Consider the following 25186-nt stretch of genomic DNA (forward strand, 5'->3'; position numbering starts at 1 on the left):
TTTGCCCAAATGTGATTACAATACAGGGCTCAGAAGGCTATGGATATGTTTGCCCAACCGACTTGGGAATTATTCATGTCACTTGCTTACTTGACACGCCCCATTCGGAGAACTAGAAGGAGCCAGTGGGATATCCAAGGAGCTACTTGGATAATCAGCGGCTTTGTTGCGACACTGAAAAGTTTCCCTTTGCTATCCTAGCGTTTTATTGAATTTAGGGAAAGTGCGGGAAAATGTTTCGCTTGTTTATTAGAGACCGATGCTGCGAGATGGGCGGATAATGGGAGTGCATTGGAATTCCATTGCCAGCACAGAAGTGTCCTTTGTCTAAGTCAGAATGGTCTGGCAATGGAGAGGCAATAATGTGACATACATAAGCAATGCCAGCCAAACGACAATAGACAGGAAATAAAGAAAGTTTTCAGTTGTCAATCGCAAATAGAATAAAACAAATAGACTGAAAGCAATAAAAAATGGGCAGCAGAGCCCAGTGCAATGTGTGCGATTATCTTAGACAGCCAAACTTTTATTGAACTGAAGTCACCGTTTTCTGTTCGATCAAAAAGTAAACAATTTTCTATTGCATTTAACTTTCCTGATTAATTACAGTTGCAAAATATTTCCAGCCAGAATTTTTCCACTTGCTGTTTTGGCCATTTCCACAAAGCACCCAAAACCTTTGGCAAGTTCATTTTCATGCTCATTAAATGCGTCTTCTCTGGCAAACAGTGAAACTCATCAAATAAATCAAATTTTCCTTGTTAACCCTTCATTGAGATTCTTTTCATTTTCTGTTCAGCCAGCCAAAAGGAACAACTTTTTCCTACTCTGGCCTAAAGGGTTTAACGGCCAAGTCAGAGGGGAAAAAGTTGCGCCAAAAATGGCGTTAAAATGTGTAATCAGAGAAGCGACACGAAAAGGGGATCAGCACTTGGCTGGCAAATTGGTAGGTCAGAGGTGGATTGCGAAAGGGCAAGTCAGCAACTGTCGATGACGGCGACTGACTGTTAATGAAAATTGTTTTGGCTGCGTGAAAAAAATACGCGGGAATCCGTGAATTTTCCGGCTGGCGGGCTGCTGCTGTTGTAAATGATTGGTGAAAGTCACACGCCCGCAGCCTTGCCAAACTAATTAACGCCAAATGGGACTGAGGCCTTTGAATGATGGCTGCAGGCTAGCTTATGAAAAGGGGATGAAGACAAGTGGAAAAACGGGTGGAAGGGGATTTCCTCAAGACGCCAAGCAATTTTTTGCTCTTCAGAAATACTCTACTACAAGCAAGCACCATCTTTTTGAAGTGATTTGTCATTAAATATACCAAATAAAAATATTAAAGTTTTAATAGCCGTTTAAAATATATTCATTTTGCTATCTGTTTTAAAAATCCTGAAGTTATTTCCTCATAAACAGCAAGCGCATCCAAAGGCCAGTAACATTTATTACATCAATCCGTCTGTTTACTTCTTTTGATTTGCTTCGTTAAATCCCAATGCAGTCGGGTCTGCGCTTGTGGACTCCCTCAACGGCTTCTTTTGGTCCTTTAAGTTTTCCGCTTTTCCACCAAAAATAAGCGACAACAAACAACAATGACGTTTAGCAGTGGACCATTCGCTGTCCTGGGAACACTCCAGGAAAGCCTTTCAATTACTCACTAATATTTACCTTGCACGCTGCGGAACGGATAGAAATTTATTTCATTTGACATTTGCTAGTTGAGCAGTCTAGACAAGCGGCACTTAGGCACGCGCCTTATCCCCTGCCACGCCCCCAAATAGACGGTGCAACTATCACGTTCTAAAGTTTTCATTTTGCCTGATATCCGTCGGTGGCAAATTTGGGCGGTTTGCCTAAAAGTGCATCTCTGCGACTGTTTGCCATCGAATATTTATGGCCACTTAAAAGTATGCTATGAAAACTCGACAGTTCGGAATTTATAGTTGCTCCGCTCAAAAGTGGCAATTGAAACGGCAATGAAATGCGAATTTGCAGCTTCCAAAATAAATATTTCTGCTGCTTGCCGCCATACCAGCAATTAATCAGTCATTTATAAGGCCCCATCAATTTGTCCTGCTTGCTGTGCATCATCAAGATCCCATTATAATCGTTATATCTTCCACGAAACCGACATCGTGACTCAGCCTCTCCTTGTGCACCTCTCACAAGAAGTCACTCGAACGACGATATTTTTTATTTCGTTGGCGGTCAAATAAAACCCAAATTATTATTGAAAAGATGCGATAGACAGGCGGGCGTCAATATCAGCGGCACAAAAGGAATACCGACCAGCGAAAACACCGAAACCATTTTAATGAAATGCGATGCTGGAATGGGAAACCTTTTTTTTCGAATTCTAATAAGATTATGAGCGTTTTCAGTGGATGGATTTCGGCTACCTGTGAGCCAAGATGACCAGGTAGTCAGTCCACCAAGGAATGTGAATCGGTATGCGCACTATACTTGGCTGGATGGCTGAAAAAGGAGTTAAGAATAAGATAAAGTCAGGGCTCAAACACTATGAAGCCCGATTATTGTGGCTTAAACGCAGCCAACTATAAAATAAACGTATGGAGTTGATATTGATATGTTGTGATTGAAATGGGATGAGGATAGCTTTGTATTTTGAGTGGCCGAATAATTATTAAATAAATTATGACATTGCCGTCTCTAAGAATTGGCATCTCAACGATCAACAATAACTTTAATTTATACATGAAAAATTAATTTATATTAATTTTCCAAATTTCTAAATGCTCCACTATCGAATGCAATCTATTCTCATCACAACTGGCAATCAAAGTCCAGTCTCCTGTTGGTGGCCAATAAAGTTGTCAACGCCGATAAAGTTATTAACATCGCTTGGGCTAATTAATTGAGTTTTCGTTGACCAATTTACACAGCTAATTAAAAGTACCCCCGGTCCCCTAATGGGACGGCCCCTTTGAAGTTCTTAGAAGAGAATGCGTGATAGCATAGGAATTGTAATGGGAGTGGCTGTTCTATTACATTTCTATTACATTCTATTTCTATTACAAGCGCCACACGTTAACTAATTGATCATGGTCAGTGCCACAAAACGGGCAATCCGCGGAAACTGATTCAGAGAAAAATGCGCAATCATTGGAGGCAAAAACAGAAAAAAAAACAGGCATATAAATGAATATAAATGAAATGGTACTTGGGCATTTTATCAGTGATTTATGAGTGGCTGTTTTGAAAACAAGCCATCAGCGCCGCAAGATGAAATTTGCAATCGGAAAAATATGCAATCTGCCCATAAAATATAAATCAATGGGGGCATAAAAGTATTGAAGTTTCTGGCACCGATGCAGAAATTAATTTACTTACAAGATTTATTAGCAGGCACTCAGTAATCATGCAAGTTACTTGCTATATTTAATCGCTAATATTTTAAAGTGTTAAGCAGCAGATAATAATACGGTTGATTTCTATTATAGCATTTTTATTACCAGTTGAGGTAAACACTTTTATAAGATTTCAGGGATTTCAATCATCAGAAGGCAACTACTTCTATCCAGAGAACGCATTTCTAGCACTATGGGAACATTTCGCAATCTTCAATTGCAGCCCATCGACAATCGGCAATCGTCAGTTGGCAATCAGAGCGAAGTTTGCTCTTTTGACTCCACAGTTTATTTGCCTTATTATCATTGGGCTAGTGGGGCTTATCGGAAGTCCAGTCAGGCGATTGTATAAGTATTAAAGATCGACTGACTAGCAAAAGTTGAGGAGCGGAGGCGGATTGGGAGTGGAATCAGCAATCGGCATCCGACAACCAGCATGTTGAGCTCAGCCCAGCTGCTTTTCCTTTGCCAGCTGATAAGAGTGAAAGGCGAGTTGAGGAAATGTCACTTTTGCATTGTTTTATGCAGTGCATACAAAACACATGACAAATCTTGCCACATACACTCGAATAAAATGGAATAAAATATGGAAAAAAGGGGAAAAAGAGTGCAACGCAAAGTCCGAACGCGCCTTTTCCTGCCCTGCCAAAGTTGGCGATAAAAGGAGAAAAACTTCTCGAATGCGTCGAATGCATACTAAAGATATGGCCAAGCCGATATGCATAGGAAAGAATGGCGCAGACTGAGCGGGAGGGAGGGGGACGGAAATACACGGACAAACAGAGAGGGAAGAACAAAGCCGAGGAAGAAGAGAAGCAACTTTAGTCTTAAATGGCGGCCAGACGAAACGGCGTCGCCGGCATTTTGATAAGCTATTAAAAAGTTAGATAACAAAAAAATCATTAAAACAAAGCTTTTTCCAATACGGAACGGAAATGCGGCACAGAACCAGAACGAGCAGCGCCTTCTATGGAAGCTATTGAAAGACATGGAAGCTCTTGAATGATTATGGGGAGACACCGCAAATGGCACACTTAGGGGCCCATTATATGTTTCTATATATTCCGATTAGATAAGCATTCGATTGGTCAGGAGATATTTATGGGAATTACAATAAAACATAAGTAGAAGACAACTGGTGCGGCATATGTAGTGCAAAGATTAACACTACAAACAATAGGCTATAGGTGCATGTTTTTTGCCACACAGATTAGATTTCTTTTCGAAGCATTTTTATTGTTTAATTCAATTAGGAAAAGACTTAGATAAGAAATTCTGAGCGATTGACTAAGCATATGTTAGTCATAGACCGCGAAGAAATAATGATTTCACTTATTTACCGAGAAGATAAAGCTGAACAAACACACGGTTATAATTCCATGTTTCTCTGACATCCCGAGTTATATTTTGTACAGTACCCCTGCATATATGTACTCCTCTTAGTATAAGACCTCTATGATTAGATAGGGGCTGACACAATGGTTCCTCAATCATAATTCTGATACGTTAGCTCCAAATGGATTTGTTCCTCTTTGAAGAACTTTTCTCTTCCGCTCCAAGATCACGTTTCCAAAACCACTCCAATCATGATCCGATAATCACAACAAATTACACGAACTCAGACAGGGGAGCATTGAGAACACAGCCAATAAAGTTATCAAACCACTTGTGACGGTCGCCAGACACAAAATCAAAAAATAAAATCCATTCGAAATCTGCCCGAACAACACGTCAAATTCCGAGAATCCCCAAAAAACACCAAGCATATAGACATAAGAAGCGATGCGCGAGAGACGACAAATTTTCAACGCATTTATAGCCGAAATTAAAAAATTATGCCTGGCGCCAAAGAACCAGAGAACCCATTCCAAAAAAGATTTCGAGACTCATGAACGGCGTGTCAATTTGGTAATTGGAAACTAAAATCGAGGAGCAACAAGCTTTAGAGACCCGCTTAGATCATCCAGAAATGGCACGTTCCATCTTAGAGTTTGGCGCAAAAAAAAGACAGATAGCGATTTAGCGGTTTGCCGATGATTTGCATAATTGCGTGATTCGCATACCGCAAACTGACATGTGTGCCAGTATGTGAAATTCACTGTGAATCATCTTTCTTACGGCGAGATGGAATCCCAGACAACTCTTAGACCCGATGAGTCCACAGCCATTCCCAACACTTATGGTAATTCAATGATACAATGAGTCAAGTGCTGGTCGCTTTCGCCTCCATTGTCGAGTGTTCGATTATTTCATTCGAAAAAATAATCATGAGCGCAATTCAAACGATTCACAATCCGATTCTGGTGCGTCGAACTGGACCAGCATGCAACAATTTGTGGTGCGTTTGCAGAGAGGCTGGTAAACCTCTTAAGTGCCCGGTACTCCACGAAGGGAACAACCTGTTTTCCCCCCACCAGAACAATAAATCTTTCTACGGGCAAGGAAAAGGGAATAATCAAAAGTCATTTGAATTAAATAAGTTAGAATAAAATAATATAAAAGAGATAAATATGTATGTAGCACTTGTTATGTATCAATCCGATCATTATAATGCGACTTCGGGCCTTAGTGCTTATCGTACATATTCGCATTCATCACGTTAATAATATTTTATTCCTGTTGTGTGAAGGAATTTCTCTACTGCGCGTTCGCGTTCAACATGCGCGATGTTGCAAGTCGGTTTGTTTTGGGAAATTTTATTTCCCAGAATGAAAAGTGGTATGATTCTTTTAAATAAATCTTTAGGATAAGCAAACCCTATGGTAGTTTTTAGAATTTAATTTTTTTCAATTTAATTATTATATCCATAAATTTATATTAAATAAGGTATAGAGAAAGGATTTCCGAAGAAAAGATAAGAGCGAATGCCTTGACGAGCAAGTGCGTTACTTTAGCATCTAAATTAAAAAAAATAAAAATAAATAAAAACAAAATAACCCACATAATACGAAAAACATTTAAAAAAAAAAAAGATTTTAGAGTAAAATTCCGGGAAGCAAAAGATTCTTTGTAATAATTTTTGGTGATGCACTGCTGACTAATCGAACAAATCAAAATACAGGGAATTTATCTACGCAACTCGATACAGTGGGACTTCAGTATAGTAATATATGAAATATAATAGGTGGCAACACTTTCATGCGATTGTAAATATTAAACAGAAATACGATGAGAAATTTATTTAATGGTCAGTTCCCCTTTCAAAACTTTCTATCTTGGTAACATAAAATAAATATTTATAAGAAATATATTTGAAGAGTATAGTTCGGGAAAATACTTTTTTATAAGATTGAAGTTATATAGGTTTGTTGAAAATTAGTGTTTCGGGCGGTGCTACATATTCTCTAAAATGGGCAAAGGTATGAAAAATAATAAAATCCGCTGTCAGGCTGATTAAGAAGTACATGTTGGAAAAAACATTATTTTGCCGGCACTGTGCGGCCCACTGTGCGCCTTTCGAACATGTTCGATTGGAACCCCGCATGCCGATGCACGGGATTCGGTGGCAAACCAGTTTTCGTTGCGCCAGTCATCGACGGGCAGCTCGCGTGGATAGTTCGCCAACGCTTCGGTCGCTCGTTTGCTTTGCGCGACCAAGTCAATTTGAAAATAAAATTTTGGCCAATAACAAAATTGGTTTTTTCAATTGCCAAGCCATTAGCCGCACCGAGAAACCGCAAAGAAATGCGACGCGACACGCTGCCAACAAATTAAAATTAACCTAAAGAAGTATGTGCAATATACCAATAAACAACAAACCATTTACCAGCGCAACCAAATTCAAGAATTAATATGTCAGCGGAAATATCAAAACAAACGTGTTTGGCATCCCATATGCGAAAGCAACGCGCCAAGAAAATATAAATAATAAGCCCCACCGACGTCAGCAAACAAACTCATACGACCCGACCCGGCCAATAAACAGCTTGAAAAGTGCCCAAGAATCGTTGCGAATGCGAAAAGATACATTTGTATCTTTGGGCATGCACTTTGCAGTTCCCCCATCCATTTCCCCGAAAAAAAACATACGCAGTGTTTGTTGTGCGAAAGTAAAAACTACCTGCAACAGACTTTAGAGACAGACCTGCCCAGACCGAAAAACGAAAAACCCGAAAAAGAAAACCAGTTTTGTGAAAATTATTGACTGCGCTCTTGTGTTGGTTTTAGTTTAGTTTTTATATCTCGTTATGCTTCTCTTTTTTTTTTTTTGCTATTTCTTGGTTGCACTCCTTTGTGGATTGCTGAAAGGAAAATGGCAATAATAACAAGCCGAAATTGGCGGCTGCCAGCGGACAGATAGAGGAGTCATAAATAGAGTGAGCGGAGTGGATAGCATTGATAAGAAATGCAATTTAGGCAGACATAAATTAGCCAAGGTGTCAAGGGGTTCTGGCTTAAAGCTGAGGTGTAAACATGGATTGAGTGGCTAGGTTTTTTATGTAAATGCTGTTAAAGTACGTCGGATTTATAGCAACGATTTTTGCCCACTCTGATACAATGTAAAAATGATAAATCTTTTAAAGTAAAGCCAAAATTTTTAAACAATATTTGCATTGTATGTTTCTAGACTAGGAGCTTTTTTAATTTGATATAATTTCTTAAAATTAGTTAGGAACCAAACCAACATAAGTGTGTGTGATAATTATCAAAAGTACTGAGCCCCCTTTCATTCTCCACCCACAGTCAACTGGAAAAGTGCAACATTCCCCCATAAATAATAAGCAAGCGTTGCAGTTAAGTTACCGCTAAATTCAACGATCCAGCCAGCAAGCAAAACACAAAAACAAAAGAATAAGAAAAAGAAAAACCATCAACGTATGCTAAGAAACAGAACGGAAAATGCTCATGCACACCACATCAATTTCCACAACGTCGACTGCCACCATGACCAACTCATCGTCCTCCGCCACGCCCACACCCGGCTCGACCTCCTCCAACAACAGTGCCACGCTCGACACGCTGCACCAGCAGCAGCAACAGCAGCAGCAGCATCAGCTGCAGCAACAACTGCAGCAGTTGCACACGAACGCCGCCAACAACTCGCGCCCCCCCTCGCGCGCCCCCTCCATCCTGGACAGCCCGACGCTGGCGCGCGTGGAGCGGGCTCGTCTGCGACTGGAGCAGCAGGAGCGGGAGCGGGAGCGGAGCAGCCAGCGGGAGGTGGGCGGCGGCAGCGGCAGCGGAGGGGGCGGCGGCAGCAGCACGGGCACCGCCAGCACCGCCACAACCATGAATCGTGAGGATAGCCTGGAGCGCAGCATTTTGGATCCCAAGGTGAGCTTGCAGCAAACTCTGCACACAGAACACAGAAGCGATCCTAAAAGTGATCCTGCATGCACATCAGCTAGCCTAAGATTAAGATCTCAAAATCAAAATACAAGAAATCAATCATATAAATGGTTGGGCAGATTATTTTTTCCAGCTCAAGAATTTCTTTTAATTACACAATTCTGAATTTTTCGTCATTCTATACGAAATATTCCTAATGATCCCAAATGAACAACATTTTGGGAGTTTTTTTTCTTAATTTCTTAATATTTAAAAAAAAATGAAATTTATTATTTTTTGCTGACTAATGCAAATATTTTTCTTAGTGTGCCCTTCCACATATGTACTAGTGTGAAATAAATTACAATTAGGAGGGGGATCGTGAAAATCCTACGTGATAATGAAGGCCCAAGTAACCGAGCATATCTCGCGGCGAGTCATCTAAAAACATCTCGGCAATCTGCTCAAAACATATATTTTAATCTTTTAATTTATTGAAAATGTTCGTCAGATACTTCTCGCATACCTTGGGAGCTTGATAAATGTTGGGGGAGGGTCTTCAATCGGCCCAAAGAAATTCAAGTGTGCACGGGGACAACTTTTAAGAGTTTACATCATAGAAAATACAATCATATAAATGGTTGGGAAGATTATTTTTTCCAGCTCAAGAAATTCTTTAAATTCCCCTATCTTGAATCTTACGTCATCCTATACAAAATATTCCTAAGAAAATGCTTAAAAAACATTTTGGAAAGCCAAATAATCTAAAAACCCAGCTAGTGTTTTGTAAATGTAACACAAATTTATTGGATTTGCGCTCTTTAAAAGCCCAGATGGTGCAGTAAATATTGACATACTTAGGGTACTTAACTAGAAACCTCTTAAATAAATAATTAGACCAATCTCCATTACATGCCGCCTTTTGCAACATTAGATATCCGATTCCCTCAATCTCATAAAGCTCTTATTAGATTTGGCCCATAACCAAAACAAATGCCATCATGATGCGGCAAATTAGTGGCTACCTTCTACCAAAACCAAATGAAACACGTTGAGAGAGGAAAAGACAAGTAGAACAGACGTTGGGAGGTTGGAGTGAAAGCAGAGGGCCTAAACCGAGTAAGCCATACACACATTTTTTTGCTGGCCACGCCGCAGTTCTTGACAGGGCCATTTCACTAATGGCCCAAGCCTCCTTGCGGCCCAAAGTAGCCCCTTTAAGCTATAGGTTACTGACTGAGGAGCTGGCTGCTTCTCGCTGTCCGGACACGACCTTCTGGCTATATGTAAATGCTTTTTATTTTGTTATTATTTTGTTAACGCTCTTATCGCTGCCGGTTTTTTATCTACACTGTGCTGGGTCTCATCATCTGGCAAAAGCCCCTTTAGTCTCTGCTCATTTTTATTTCTTTAAAGCTTACTGAGGGGACCACAGCCGAGTTGCCCAGTACCTTTGCATACATGGATAAATGGCCGGAGTTGTGCTGGCTGTGTGTCCAGGTAGCTTGGAACCTAGTTCTCAGGTAGCTGGCCTCACCCCATGGCCGCAGAAATAAACTCAGATAATGAATTGCGAAATGTGGATATCTGGCGGGTAGGCAATAGCGATGTTATGCTCGTAGATAGCGATGAGCTAGCATGTTAGATAGGATTTTGTGAGCTCTTATCTGCTATACATGGATACTATTTACCCAAGAATGAATGGATGTGATTGAAAAGATCATATCCGCAAAGCACTTCTTTTACATTTCCTCACACTCAGCGCTTTGATTATCCCGAGTAACTTCCTCAAAGTGCAGCCAAGGTTCAATTCCTCAGCTCTTATGTCACATCATCAATTCTCTTTGGCCCTATGCCAGCAGCCAAGTCAAGACTGATTACCTGATACAGGCAGAGGCGGAGCTTGCCCCAGTCAACTTGTAACAAAGTGTACGTAAGAGTTTTCGGTCCAAATTGCCTGCATAATTTCTGTACCTTTTGGCCAAAATATTTGGCCAGCTTACTTGGTTGAGCTATTCCTCTATTCACTAGCAGGCTCCTCTGTCGTTTTCTGGCGCCCCTTGGTCTCCGAAATCGTTGCAGGATTTCTGCTTGCCACACGAAATCGATACAAATTGCGCAAAAGGCATGAAAAACGATTTCGGGTCAACCCTTTTCTGCAGCGCCTTCAAGTTGAACAGTTGGCGGATCGTTGAACTCGCGGCAAGAAATAACACCTCGGCCGAGTCATAATTAGTCACACTTAAAAAGGCATTGGCCCAAAGACAACGCGGCCCGTTAGTTGGCCATGCGAAATATGAGCAAAAGTGAGGCAGACACCGCGAAGTGAAGACGAAACCCACTGCGGTAACCGGAGAAAATCCGGGGAGTGGCGAGTGAAAAGCCAGAAAATGCTTTGCCATGTGCCGGACTTTGAGCTACATGGGTATCTGTGTGTAGCTATATCTTTGACCCAAGGTGGAAGTGGAAGATACCCCCACCATTGTCCATCTTGCAGCGGCTCGTTGCACTTGGCTGCAACTGCAGAAGGGCGCAGTTGAGGGCGCATCTGGAGCAGAAAGGTGGTTCCAGTGAAAGGGCCTCGAGAGGAGAAATCTCTTTCATATTTCTATGGCCACAAATTTCTCATAGCACCGACACACGACCATGTCAGAGGACCCAGTGCCACGTAAGCCATTTCAATGAATTGTACATTCAATGTCAATTTATTTTCTACTCTTTTAAGCGCTCTATTCAATTTAACGCGGCACACATTCCACACGAGTGTGCGAAAATGTTCTGCTGCACAGTGTGTTTTTGCACACAAATTACAAAACAAAAATCGGGCAACAAATAGAATGATAAATGAAAAATACATGTTTTCCTATTTTACACGCCTGAATGCGCAGAGCGGCCTTAGAAATGGTCAGCGAATGCGAGTGTTGAATGGTCGAGTTGAGTTGGTCATTGGGCCTCGGGCGATGGATGAGTCAGTTGGGGGGCACACAGGGAGAAAAAGTTGTATATGACGATATGTTGCAAAGATGCAGCGAATTTCGGGACTTAAGGATGGCTCAAGTGACAGGAAACTAACGAAGTGACTAACGAAACAGCTCAAGCCCATCGATTTATATAATCTAGATATAGTTAGTAATATATATAATATAAAAATATATAATATAAATAATTATAAAAATATAATAATTATAATTATATAATTATAAAAAATTATAATAATATAATATAATATAATATAATATAATAATAAAATAAACAATATACTGCAAATTGAATTTTGAAGATTATTCATGATGGCTATATTCGAGTTCGAGTACCAAACGTGAGCCAACTATTTCTATAATAATATAGAGCAAATAGATCTGAACCCATTGCTGCAATTAGCGAGCCATAAATCGTTCCGAAAATACAAACAGCTCGAAAACCTCGAGTGAAAGGGGGATTGTTGGGGAACAATCAGAATGACAGTAAACCTGGTAACCGCCGAAAGGTAAATAAATAGAAAACAGCATTTCGGTGGGGTTGAGCCAAATGCAGCCGGGTAATGTGAGTCGTTTGGCCATTTGCCACTCAGAATTGCCTTCGCGCACGCAAGGCCCCAAAATCGTGGAATAAATCGAGAGACAAGTGAACGCAGCACACACACAAACACACATAGCTCTTATCGGCGAAGAAAATAGAGCAAACCCCTCGGAAAGAAAACCCTCGGATAAACTAAAAGTAAACTAAACAACTGAATTTTCGGGGGAACCCAAAAGAAAGACGAGAAAGAGCTGAGGGAAAGACAAAAGCGTCGCAAAGACGACACGCAAGAAATGCGTAAAAATAAAAATGAGCCGAAAAAAATAATGCAGAGAAAATCATTTCATTCAAACCCAGCCCCCCCGGAAAACGCCCACCCCCATCCTCACTCATAAGGGCGAAAAGGAGAGGAAACTTTAGCGGAAAATATGCTCAACAATAAAATATACAAATAAATGGCCGGGCTTAATGCAAATAAAAGGGGAGTGGGCTGCTTGGGAGGCTGTGTAGCTTTGATAGGCTCTTTGGAATGGCTGGAAGGGGGTGGTGGGTGGTGGGCGGTGGGTGGTGCTGGGGCTACGCGAGGGAATTTTCCAGTCAGGGCAGAAAAACCAAATGGCACACAGAAGTGCAATTTTCGTCGACGATGTGGGGCAAAAGGGGAGCAAATCACAAATGCAAAAAGGAAATGCCAATGGAAAAATGTTTTCCTTACGCGTATTGGCAGCCAAGTGGGCTTGCCACCGCCTTAAAGCTCATTTTTCTGGGTTACATTTTTCCGGCTAAGCAATTGCATTTAATATTTTGTGGCTTCTGGTTTTATTGGGTCTGTCGGAACGTTTTGAAGTTGCGTTCTTGTTTTTTGTTTTACATACGAGTATGTACATATCTCAATTTGGTTTCCCTCTGCGGGCGTGTAAAGTGATATATCACAATTAAGCTGCTACACAGTGACCCACTAAATTTCATTTGCAACATCACAAAATAACACAGAGGGAAATTTCCCTGTACTTTCGTGGTAGTTTTGTAAATTCGTGAGACATTGTTTTCCTGCGCTCCTCAAGTTCCTTATATTTAAGGGATATTTATATATTTGTTTGTCCAAAAATTACACTGCCTTCCAGTGCACAACAGCTGCAATATTTCTTGCTCTTTACTTAATGCATTTTGATAGATTGCACTAAGTGCGTGGAGATGGCTTAATGTGGAGCAACTTTTAAATTGATTGTGCTCGGCGACAAAAGGGGGGTAATGTGAAAGGGTTGACCTCGAGCGAAGATCAGAAGATTTGTTAAGTGGCAACTGCTTCAATTTGTTGCAGGCTTTCATTTTAAGATTCTATAAAACATACGGAAGACGCATTAAAAACACATGGTAAACTCACATTCTGCGAACATTGCATGCTGTTATAAATACAATTTGTTTGTAAACAAACTGAAAAGGCGCTTTTTTATAGAAAAATTCAAAATGCAGTTGAAAATAAAAGACATTTTAGACATTGGGAAAGTTGTTTGAAAATGTAAAATATATTTATTGTAAAAATTGTGTTAACTTAACTGGTCGCTAACTATTTTACAATATTGTTATGGCACTTTAGACAGCTTAAACAATTTGTAGAACTCATTTATTGGCTTGCTTTTCATCCATTACGATGTTACGAGTTAGCAGAGCATTTTCCGCGGATTTTCCCAGATCATCGGTCGACAGTTCTGAGATCGCGCTTTTCCCAGCTTCCTCATTTTTCGCGACAACAGCAATGCGGCAGGAGAAGAAATGTTTCTTAGGAAATCCGCCAAGACAATGGCAACTGCATACAATTTGCATATTACATCAACCATCAACATGTTGCATGCCGGCACAGTCAAGATTGCAGTTTGTAGCAGCAGCGAAATGTTGCATATGCAATTGAGTTAAGCGCCCTGCACTCCCCCAGCTGCCACGCCCCCTCGAAGTTAAACGAGGCGTGGCAACAAGATGCAGCCAAAGCCGATGATGACGACGATAATGATGATGTGCAAGACACAGCCGCATTGCAATCAGTTTTTGCTTTTGTTTTCGCTGCATTTTCTGTGGCAAGTCGAATGCGTGCGTCGCGCGAGCATTTGTTTCCCAAGTTTCTGCAACTAACTATGTGGGGGGCTCCTGCGTGCACTTGCCACACTTAAAGCCTGTCTTCGCATTAAATATTCACAAAACACAGCGCACAGAAATAAGCAATATCTACTTAGGCCCCCGGGCGCCACGCCCCCTCCGCCGCCCGTCGGAAGCAGAAAAAAATTATTCATTGCTCTTTGTGTATAATTTCTTTATAATTGCCATTTCCCGTTGTAATGAATTGTTTATGCTATAAAGAGAAATACAGAGAGAGAGAGAGAACAGGGGTCATGGCAACAGCAACAATGCAAACACTCATGTGCCCCCGAATGGGGCAACCTAAAATACGGACCCAAACCCACTCACTCAAACGAGCACACGCACGGTGCACTCAAAAAAATATTACTGAAAATAACAATATTATTATTTGTATGTATTTAAGTTCGTTCTTCGAGATGATACTTTTTGAAGCAGCAATTTAAATGCATAAGCTCTCAACTTTGAGCTTTGCTTTCAAAATGTTTAAGCACTGAATAGTTGATTTTATTTTGCAATGCAAATATTTCATGCAAATTCTTTCGGTGTACTGACAAAAACGAGCTAAAAACGAGGGGCAATCATGGGCTGACCATTTTCATTGCTTCCGTTCTCCACTTGCCGTTGCAGTTTACTCTTTTTTGGGGGTAGGTTGCTGCAACTGTTTGCATGACAAACGGAAATTGTTTTCATTTGATTAGTGCGAGTTGCGTGGTAGGTGGTGCACATGTGTGTGGGTGCCACATTGGGGCTTTTCTGTGGAAAAGGGTGCGACCCCAACCCATAACCGCATTTCGCTACAAGGGCACGAACTCCTAATGCATTTGCCCACCGCATTGGGGCCTCCGGCGTAAACGGCGTTGATCTAAGATAATGACCATGATGATGATGATGATGATGATGGGGCTGAAGGTGTGTTGTCCAGCCCAGACTACGTTTTTTACGAGCTTTTAATGATATAATAGGACCAAGGAGTGCTGCACTCACACTTCATTAAGCCAAGTCGCGTTCTTCATGGAGTCACACTCTAGTTACCTACTTTCGGCTTTTGTGCAGCAAAGTGTAGCCCACAAATGGGTGGAAGATATAACCATCAATACTACAATAGAAGCAGAACTTAAGCAACCTCCCTGTTCAATCTCCTTCCACTCCAGAATGACTCATTTAAACGATGGGATTATTTCAACCCTATTAATAGTTCACCTACCTCAACAGCTGTGCTCAATCATTTTCCTGGGAATTTGATTTCTTTTTTGGCTCTCTTGGCGCAAATTAGTAAACGCTATCAGGGGAAATAGCTATACTCGTATTATTTCGAAAACCTTATCAATCGATGTCGTCTAATTTAGCGTTCTGTGTCTCTTATCTGGGAATTCTAGATACTTTAAAACACGGCGCCGGCGACTAAAGTTGACATCATACCCTGGTATCTACAGCCCATGCAAAAAAAAAAAAAATAAAACACAAAATTAAACAACCAAGGCAAATAGAATTAAAATTGGTAGCGCGTTTGGCTGCGTATGACATCATAGTTGGGCGAATGTGTGGGGGAGGCAATAATTGTGGAGTGGAAAGGGCGTGCTGAGTGCCAAGTGGGTGACAAGTGCGTGTGGCTCTTACATAACTTATGCACCATTAAAAAAGCTGTACCCAGTAGTCCAGTAGGAATTAAATATATTTTTCGAAAAAAAATCTCTAATTTTGGTACGGAAATTATAGTGTTTTTAAGAACAGAACCTGCAACTTCTTGATACAATTGAAAAATTCAAACCAAATACGTCTCCTCTTACCACATACAAGTTTTATTAATTACCTAAACAATATACTATATATTTTAGTTATTCGAAAATTGGCAAACAATTTAATTGACAATAAAATTCCCATTTATTTCTGTTTTTTTCGTTCCCACACAAAAAACTGCAAACAAAACGAAACAACTCTCTTATATAAACGCAAACCCAATATGTTTACTCAATCCTGCCCTGCGTTTCTACCTTTCCCCCTCCAACAAAAACAACCAAACACACAACCACCACAACAACAACAACAACAACGACAACAAACCAAATGAAAACCAATAAAAACTATCGGGAAAATACGAAAAACAATTTAGAAAGATACGGCGCCCTGGCATCAGATGTGGACGCACATGAAACGCCTCTCGCACGCCTCCAAAGTCAATTCCACGAGCAGCCTGACCGCCCAGAAAACCGATGTGGGCGTGGGCCATCATCCGAACATGACACCAAATGCAACAGCAGCAACAACGGCAATGGGAACAATGACATCAACGCCCGGAAAATGCATTCTATTTCCGGATAAGACGGCCTCCCTGAAAAGCTCCATGTATACGCAACAGGTGTACTTCAGGCCCGATATGGTACGAACTTTAGCTAATTCTTCATAAAATAGAGTTTACTGGCATGGTTTTGGATTGACTTGGTTTTGGTTATTCCCTCACTAAAAGTAGATATGGCTGAAATTCGCTTATAGTCATATATCTTGTTTTCTTTTGTTTACGGCACTCTTCATCCATCTCCCCAGAGCTTTTTTAGCCCTAATTTGCGTTAATTTCCTTTCCTGCTAATGGTTTTATGGTTCTTTGACTTTGGTTTCGTTACACAATAGCTTACGCGTTTCGTTACCCTGGCAACAAATTTTCAGCCCTGATTTTCATTCCATGGCGCATTTTAGTGCATCCAAAACTCTTGGCAGCTCAGCGTTGCATTAAGCGCAATTTCGAATGCAATAGTCATAATCATAATAATATTCGTCATTAACCAGCGACGCAAAATGCCAGCAATTGACTTTGCCAAGGCAACCCCACAAAACTGAAAAATGAAAAGGACAAGTGCACCACAAAATCAGCAAGCTCAACTTTATGATGCATGCAAAGTTGAGCATTTGGGGTTGGCATTGTATAAGGGGTATAATGAACTACAGTGGAGATCAAATACAGCAAAATAAAGTGCGATACTTTCATTAAATTAAATGTAAAGCAAAACAAATGTGAATTATGTGATTTTATTAGGATTGCATTAAGCTAAAGCAGCTTAAACTGGAATTTTTGTACATATCACTTGAACTTTCAATTGGAAATGCCATTATTTTTAGATCATACCATGTACCCTTTTTCCTTATATAAGAAAATGTTCTGAAAAGCAAACACAATTGAAAGCCCATATGAAGAAGGCCTTTGGTAGCCTGGCAGTTAATAAAAATGTCGTATAGTTTTTACTGTGCACCACACGACTACGTTTCCCCAACTCCAGCTGCACATAAAGAGCCCCAAACATTTTCCACCCCAGTGTTCAACCCCCGCTTTTTAAACGCACCGCACTTTCTTGACTGTACATTATTTTACTATACAATATAAAAGTATTTTCATGCTGTGCAAGCAGCACAGCAAATTTAGTTTGACATTTTGCATGGCATTTTGTGCAACTTTAGGAAATGGCTTACACAGAATATTTACAAGCCCCCCCAGCGGACAGCCATTTAATGTCAGCTACGTGCGGCTGTCATAAGCTCTAAGATAAATCAGCTCAGGGTCAAAAGTATCTTAAGCCGCTCCGAAACGAGAAAAGCTGCCCAGAAGCGGCGAGGTTTTCTGAAAAGCGTGAAGGTGTCGTAGGCAAAGGTCGACGTATGCAAATTGCACTGTAGGATCTCACCGGTGGTTCTAGTCAATTGTGGTTCATTGTTAGCAGCTGACATTTAGATGGCTAGAGCAAAACCGGCTAAGAGCCAAGCCGGCCGCTATATTTTCGAAGAAAAAACCTGAACAGTTCGGTGTTTTTTATTTTTCAATATCAAGACACATTCGGAGCTTCATTAACATAATTGATGCGCCATTGGACGACTCGGCGGCTGCGACTCTTCGAGCCATTATATTGTCTTCATGGCTTCGGGCAGAGCGAATCGATGGACAGGTTTTCCGGCGCATGCGCGCCGCCTAACCGGTTTTCGGTGGCCAGTTACAACCCAACGATCGATGGTCCACCAGCCCCAGCTTGGAGCTCCCAGCTCTCATCTCCAGTTCTGTCTGCCCGAGACACACTGTAATTTTCAATTTCATTTCGAGATCTCCGGCTCGCCGTTTGTTTTTTTGTTTTTTTGGCCGCCAGCAAACGTCTTTTGAGCCAACACAATTGTAATTGGAATTTAAGCCGCGTACTGAGGAAAAAATCACACACATCACAAGCCACAAGGAAAACGATCGAGTTATCGAGTGCTGGAGAGCTGGTGTTTATCTAAGTGGAGTGAATAGGGGAAAAATTATGATTGATATGTGAATGTAGAACCGGCGAATGGCAATCGATATCTCAACTGGGCGATGCAAGTGGGTCACTTGAGTGGCTGTGATGTCAGCATAACCAGATTGAATAATGGAGAAATATCAAGAAACTTCCAACCCAAGAAAATGAAAATAACTTATTTTGCACCCAGGACAGAAAGTCGGTGCGACTCATCTGAGCGATTAGCAATGCAGACACGCAAGTCCTGTAATTATAACTTTGCCAGCGGCTGGCTGTCTATTATTTATATATTCGCCACTAAAACAGAAAGGAAAAAAGGCCAGTATACAACCAACTCCACATGTCTATTAATAATGGCATCTGCTGTTTGATATGCGGGCAGCTGCTGAAAGTTAATGAAATTTTGCGGCTCAAGCTTTTGACTTACATAAAACGGCTAAGCGATATCAATCAAATTGCCTTCTTTTTATGTTATTGCATGATTCGATTTATAGAGCAGCAGAAGGCGAGTGGAAAAGCCTCCAAGGCAAACAGGTTTGGCCCAGACGAACTCGGCCGCAGGAAAGTAAATGGCTGTAAAAGGAAGAAAAAATTAAAGGAGATGGAGTATAGTAATATATATCGCGGCATCAGCAAAATCTATATAAAGCCAATTTATATTGGAGTGGCAAGCGACCTGCGACATAAAACCGAATGCAATTCAAAGCCATTTTTCTCTGTGGCAGCTCGAAAATCATATTCGATACTCGCTATATCCGCGGCTATGTATCTGTGGCCCTTGGCGATGCACTCTGCAGATATGCCACATATAAATCATCACCAAAAGCCAGAATCTGGAGAGCGGAAGTGAAATTTGGAAAACACATTGGCATTGGAATAGGAATGGCAGAAATATACAATCTGACAGCTGCCGTTGGACGGAGAACAATGGATTGGGCATGGCTATTGATATTGGTAGTGGGTATTTCCACTTGATTTCATCTGCACTTTTTTCACCGCTTTTCCATTTGTTGACCCGAGTGCAATTGTCCCCGGGAATCGAACTGCGGCCACAGTGGAAACTTTGTTGCATTTTGGGCCAGGACAAGCCAATGTTTTCCCTTGTTCGGCGACATCTGACGTTCGAATGGTGAACAGCAAACGAACAGGAGTAGATTCAGCCACAACTCCACTGATATTAATTCTGTTTACCTGGATGACTTCAGTTGGGAGAGGCAAGCTGCATTGGAACTTTGGCCTGCCACATGTTTTTCACTTGTAAATATTTAATTGAAATCGATTCGTGGCGCCAGAGCACAAAGTAGTTGGCCAGATGACGAAGTTCTAGTAAACTCCATGCCCGACTAACTGCAACTGCACTTCCAAGCGGCACCTTTCATGCCACCCCAACTCACCCACTCTCGTTTATTGGACTTCCAGCAAATTAGCGGCCTGACCTTAATCACTTAAGAGTTTACATAAAGCCATATGAGTATATACCGCCACGAGTTGGGTGACGCAATTAACACAGAATTTTGTATCTTTGGAAATTGCATCCAGAAAGTTGCACCAGCCGCGATAAGATAAAAACTAACGATAAGTTTGTGTTCGCCAAGCCAAAATCAGCGGCAATCGAAGAAAAACAAAAAATTGGCCAAAAGCTTAGGCTAATTTTCGTTAAAGTAGATCTCAGAGTTTTTATTTTGGCCACGCGCCTGAGCACTGAACAGTCGCAAAAAAATAGTTTAACCTTTTTTGGGGGAGCAACCAAATATGGCAAAAATTACTCGACAAATATTTCAAGTCTGGTTTTATTTGTTATTTGTTTATTGATTTCGTGTGGTTGTGGGCCGACTTTAGAGGCGACATTTAAAATGTTCGCTGTCAGCTGGAATTATTTCGGAGTTATTTATGGCCATGATTAGACCTTGTGAACTGAAGAGATGACTTCAGAGCAGGAGTGATGTGGCAGCCAGCAGGTAGAATGGAGTATATTCTTCTTGTTTCATCCAGATTGAAAGTCTGCCACTTCCGCCTTTCGAAACTCATCTACTAATTAAGAAAGCCGCCATCGGATCGAAGCCCCCAGCCAATTACAAACGCCACTCTCTCATCGGCCGCGAACAATGCAACGCTTTGTTGCCACTCAGGGTCAATGTGTTGCACGTTATGGGTTATGTATATGGTAGCTGTGTGCTTATGCCATTCGTGTTATCCAGCCACGTCTGACATCAGAAATCGAAGCTGACAGCGCACAACTCTTTTCCCATCACACGCACAAAAGGATCCATCTTCAGATACTTTATTTAATGCTAATTACGTCCCATGAAAGCCAAGTGCAACGATCTCAATGGGTTCTCTAGCATTTATTTGCCGGGCAATTAAGAGTTCGCCAACCTCGAATGAAAATATAAATAATTTCGCACTCAATTAAGTGTCCCACACTCTTACACATCCATAGATATTCCTGTTCCGCTTGGTGATCTGGCTGCATTTTTATTATATCTCGCACTTGACTCTTTCCACAACAAATTGACATTATTTTCCCGATTTCCTCTATTTCTAGGTAAGTTTTCGCCTTGCCCGCTCGACATTGATCTTCCGGGGACGTGAGTAAGTGGAGAGCTTTGATTAGAGTGCAACATTCGCCTTGAGTTCAGTTTGTGGTTCCTCGATTGCCTTATCGGCGTGAGTAATGCCCCTTTAAAATTCTAGCTGCTCAGTGAGAAGCACTTAGGCTCATATCAATGGGATTCCATTACTCCCTAGGACCTGAGATGTATCGCGTGAATGCGGCTCCACACCCCTCCAGTTTGATGATGTCTTTCCAGTTTTGATTTTTGATTAATTGGGTGGGCTGAGATAACTATGCAGGAAGTAAGTTTGTCGGCTCCGCGGGCGTGCAGGGAAAAATAAAATAAAACAACCGTCGAAGGTGCTCCACATGTGAATGGTTGATGCACTCGAAAGCAGAAGCCTCGCCGATCGTGAGAAATGAGGAAATTGGACAGTGTTGATGTGCGCTGATGGGCAATTATTTCCTGTTCATAATTTAGAAAAGAACTAGATTCGATGGGAAAGCTCATTCGAAAAGAATGGGATTAAAAATGTAACAGACTTTCACAGATTGTTAGGGCTGGTAATACCGTTCTAAAAATTCAAATTTACAATTTGAAAATCTTGTAAAAATCCCTAGGTAATTCTGCGACAATGCAATGCAACTTCCCAAGTTTCTAATCTCAGCTTAATTCGAGCATTTACCAGACTCAATCGGGAAATCGCCAAACTGGCTCCATAACTGGCTTCCTTATTTGTCAGGTTCTTATCTCAGTCTGCCTCTTGACAGTCACTGTGCGCTCCTCAGCATTTCAATTAGGCGCCAAGAGTCGTCCCAATTCACCGGCTAAGCAAGGAGACCAGCCGGCCAAGTCGGAGCTAATTTCATTAGCCAACTAGTCTGGTCTTTGGACACACTTTCCTTCGGACGCGGCCTCCGCAACTGCGATCCGTTCCGATTGGATTCGATCCGATGCGACCCTCTGCTACTTTCACATACTAGAGTCTGCACTGAGAAAAATATAAATGGCTAGCTCACAATTCGATATTGGCAATTCTGTTGAATAGCTTCAAGTATTTACGGTCAATAATATATACTTTTAACCAAATAGTGCATAAAACATTTAGGAAACTATCTTTGGTTAGCGACCACAGCTCGTTTATTGAAATAACAAAAAAAGCACTAAAAAATATAGTTTAGCTGTAAAAACTTTTTTTCGGCAATTTATGGAAATCGTAATCATAATAATTGTGCGTTTTTTTCCGTGCCTTCTGTCTTCCATTGACCGTCCGAGCACACGATCTTTTTGTGTTGATTAAAGAAGACGATTCGTGGCTTTTGCAAATTACTTTCATTTTCTGCACAAAAGTTGCTGGCTCGGCTTTTAGAAATTGCTGTGGCTGTGGAGAAAATGCCATGGCTAACAAGTCATTGACAAACTGTCAGCCAAGTCGAAGTTGTGGACACACTGAGGATTAAAGCCACCCACCCCTTCACCGCTCGCTCCTAGTATCTTAGTATCTGAGTAGCTGAGTATCTTAGTATCTGAGTATCTCGACTGGGCCTAAGTGTGTCATGCAAATTTTCCAGCTGCTCCGCTTGTAATTTGATATTGTCATTAGTTTGGTGTGTGCGCACTCGACTGTGGAACTCTCGGCACTCTAGGTTTAGCTTCACCCACTTGGACAAGGAAGTATCTTTGTATCTTTTCCTTCTCTTTATTTTTTTTGTTTTTTTTTTTTGCCCATGCGAAGCGCTGCACTTGACAGCGGCGATTATGTTACTTGCGGTGACTGGTGACTGGTGGGTGGTGGGCTTTTGCATTATGCATGCCATGACGCTCATTAGTGCGGCTTGTTGAAGATGAGAAAGGGCAGCAAAGTGGTGAAAATGTGGGGGAAAAGCGGTGGGAAAGCGGCGGAAAAGCGGGTAAAAGAACAATAGCTCTAAATTGCCCTCAGGGCAAACTGCTCTCCTTCTATTTAAATTCTATTTAAATTAACTGGAAAAATCTGAGCTGGCTCACTTTCGGAATGCCATCAAATCTTTGGCACTTCGGGTTCGCCATCGTCAATGACAAAACTTTTAAATGGCACACTTTTGAGCGATTGCAACAGTTTCCCAGTGGCACACCACTTAACTTTAATGTCAAATGTCAGTTTGTTATATTTCACAAGAACCAAACTTTCATTCTAAATAAGTCCACGCCCGCCGAATGATTCTGCAAGCCATAGAAATTAGCTCTTTAAATGAAGAATGACACTTTTAGTTGCCCCCTACCGGGTTAAAAAAAAAATACCAATACAAATGTGCTTTTTGGGGGTTTTCGGAAGAGGAAATGGGGATAAGGGGAAGTAAGACAAGTGTTGACAGTTGCCTGATGGCGTTGAAATGTGAAAGCCAAGTGGGGAAAGATACTTTTGACAGTTTCCTCACGGAGATTCAGTCTGATGGAGGACGGCAAGTGTGTGTTTGGTAATTAGTTTTCATTTCAGGCAATCTGCCGCCGAAATTATTATTCATCACCAGAATTTGCAAGTGTAAATTCTAAAGGGGTAATAAAAGTGTAGTTATTTTATGTTTAAATGTAAACAGCAAAGTAATGGGCTTCTTCTTGAATTTTAAATATCTGAAAAAAGGGTTTATAATTTTAATCAAAATGTGAGTGTGCTGATTAAATTTCTTAAGCCACAACCAATTTGTATTGCTTAACTAACAAAATTTGATTATCAGCGTTGAGAAGAACCGTTAACAACGACTGAAAAGTGTATAATCGAAAAAAACGACACAATAAACAATGGCAACGGCATCAAAACACGATTTATACGATAAACTGACCTATCATGCACAACAACTCGACTATTTGTCCACTTTACGATTGGCCACATTAATGAAATTTATTCACTCCGGAGTCCGGAAGACCACAGCGAATGGCGCAAAGAAAACGAGGGAGATGGGAAAGCCATGGATACAAACCGCAGGCATTTTAATTTTTATGTTTTAACATGAAAGAAACACTGTGCAATGTCACCCGGCATCAGCGCTACAGTAATTTGCATCCATCAGATACAGTTTATTTTGGTGGCCGCTTATTAAAAAGTCACAAAAAATGCGGCAAAAATAAATTTAAAATTTGCAATTTGCATACAAATCACGTTTCTGATACAAATTATATTTTTGGTTCGCAATAAGCACACATTTCTTGAATGAACTTGCGTCAGTTGTTTTGTTCCGGCTGACGGCGAACTTGCAGATACGTAGATACTATAGGTAGATTTGCGTATTTGGGAAAGATCATCTGGTGATTCACTTGTCGCTCGATCTGAACGCCAGACAACTGTGAATGAGTAAGCCTGTTTAGCTCGTTTTATGCAAAATTTATGGCAAATAAAAGCACTCAAAACCCGCGGCGACAAAAACGAGATACTTTCGCTTAAGTGCTGGATGCTATTTTGTGCTGGAACTATATCTAAATTATCGAGCAGCCAAGTCAATTAGTCACTGAGTGGGTAGGACTGCCATGTGCCGGGTAATTGTTTCAGATACATTTCGCAAGCAATAGATACGGGCATAAACGGGCTCAACTCGCTGGGATATCTCAATCTGGTGTATAGTTGGCCTCTGCGGAATTCCAACTGGCATTCTGCTGTAAGCGTTTCGTTTTTTTGTTGAACAATTAATTTAATTAAAATTTACGCTTATGGCACATTTTAATTACTGATGAAAACAAACGTATGTTGTGGCTCCATTGCATGCCAACCAAACAAAGAAATTTTCAACTTCAACGCATCTTTTGAAGACCAAAAACGCGCTACTGGCGACAATCTGCTTTACACAGAGAGCAAATACTTTCATAATATTTTGAAAAATCCATAATGGTTCCTTGAGCATTAAAGACTTTTCTTTCCGCTTCGTAATTATGGGAAAAACGGCAATTGCATAAGTCCCAAATTTGAGCTCGAGTATAGCGCACCCTTTGCACCCATCTTCAAACTTTTTCTTGGGTAATCGTTGCCCAAGTAGTTCAAGATACACATTGTGATAAAGCCCAACACTAATTTGGTTTTGTTTCTGTTCCAGTGGCAGTCTTGCCATTGTGCTTTCGTGATTTC

General features: G+C 41.0%; 1 protein-coding gene across 5 annotated transcripts in view; it reads left to right on the forward strand.

Moving 5' to 3' along the window:
- The first annotated feature begins 6866 nt into the window (after window positions 1-6866).
- Window positions 6867-25186, forward strand: part of LOC6541536 — a 42955-nt gene continuing 24635 nt past the window's right edge. For all 5 annotated transcript variants that reach the window (XM_026979775.1, XM_026979773.1, XM_001969242.3 and 2 more), the window contains exons 1-3: window positions 6867-7091; window positions 8046-8636; window positions 16393-16659. In XM_026979775.1, the coding sequence (XP_026835576.1) occupies window positions 8202-8636; window positions 16393-16659 (702 nt within the window). In that variant the 5' untranslated portion in view covers window positions 6867-7091; window positions 8046-8201. The remainder of the gene's footprint in view (window positions 7092-8045; window positions 8637-16392; window positions 16660-25186) is intronic.

This window comes from Drosophila erecta, unplaced genomic scaffold (genome assembly GCF_003286155.1).
Source record: "Drosophila erecta strain 14021-0224.00,06,07 unplaced genomic scaffold, DereRS2 tig00000055-arrow-pilon, whole genome shotgun sequence".
In the NCBI taxonomy this organism is placed as follows: domain Eukaryota; kingdom Metazoa; phylum Arthropoda; class Insecta; order Diptera; family Drosophilidae; genus Drosophila; species Drosophila erecta.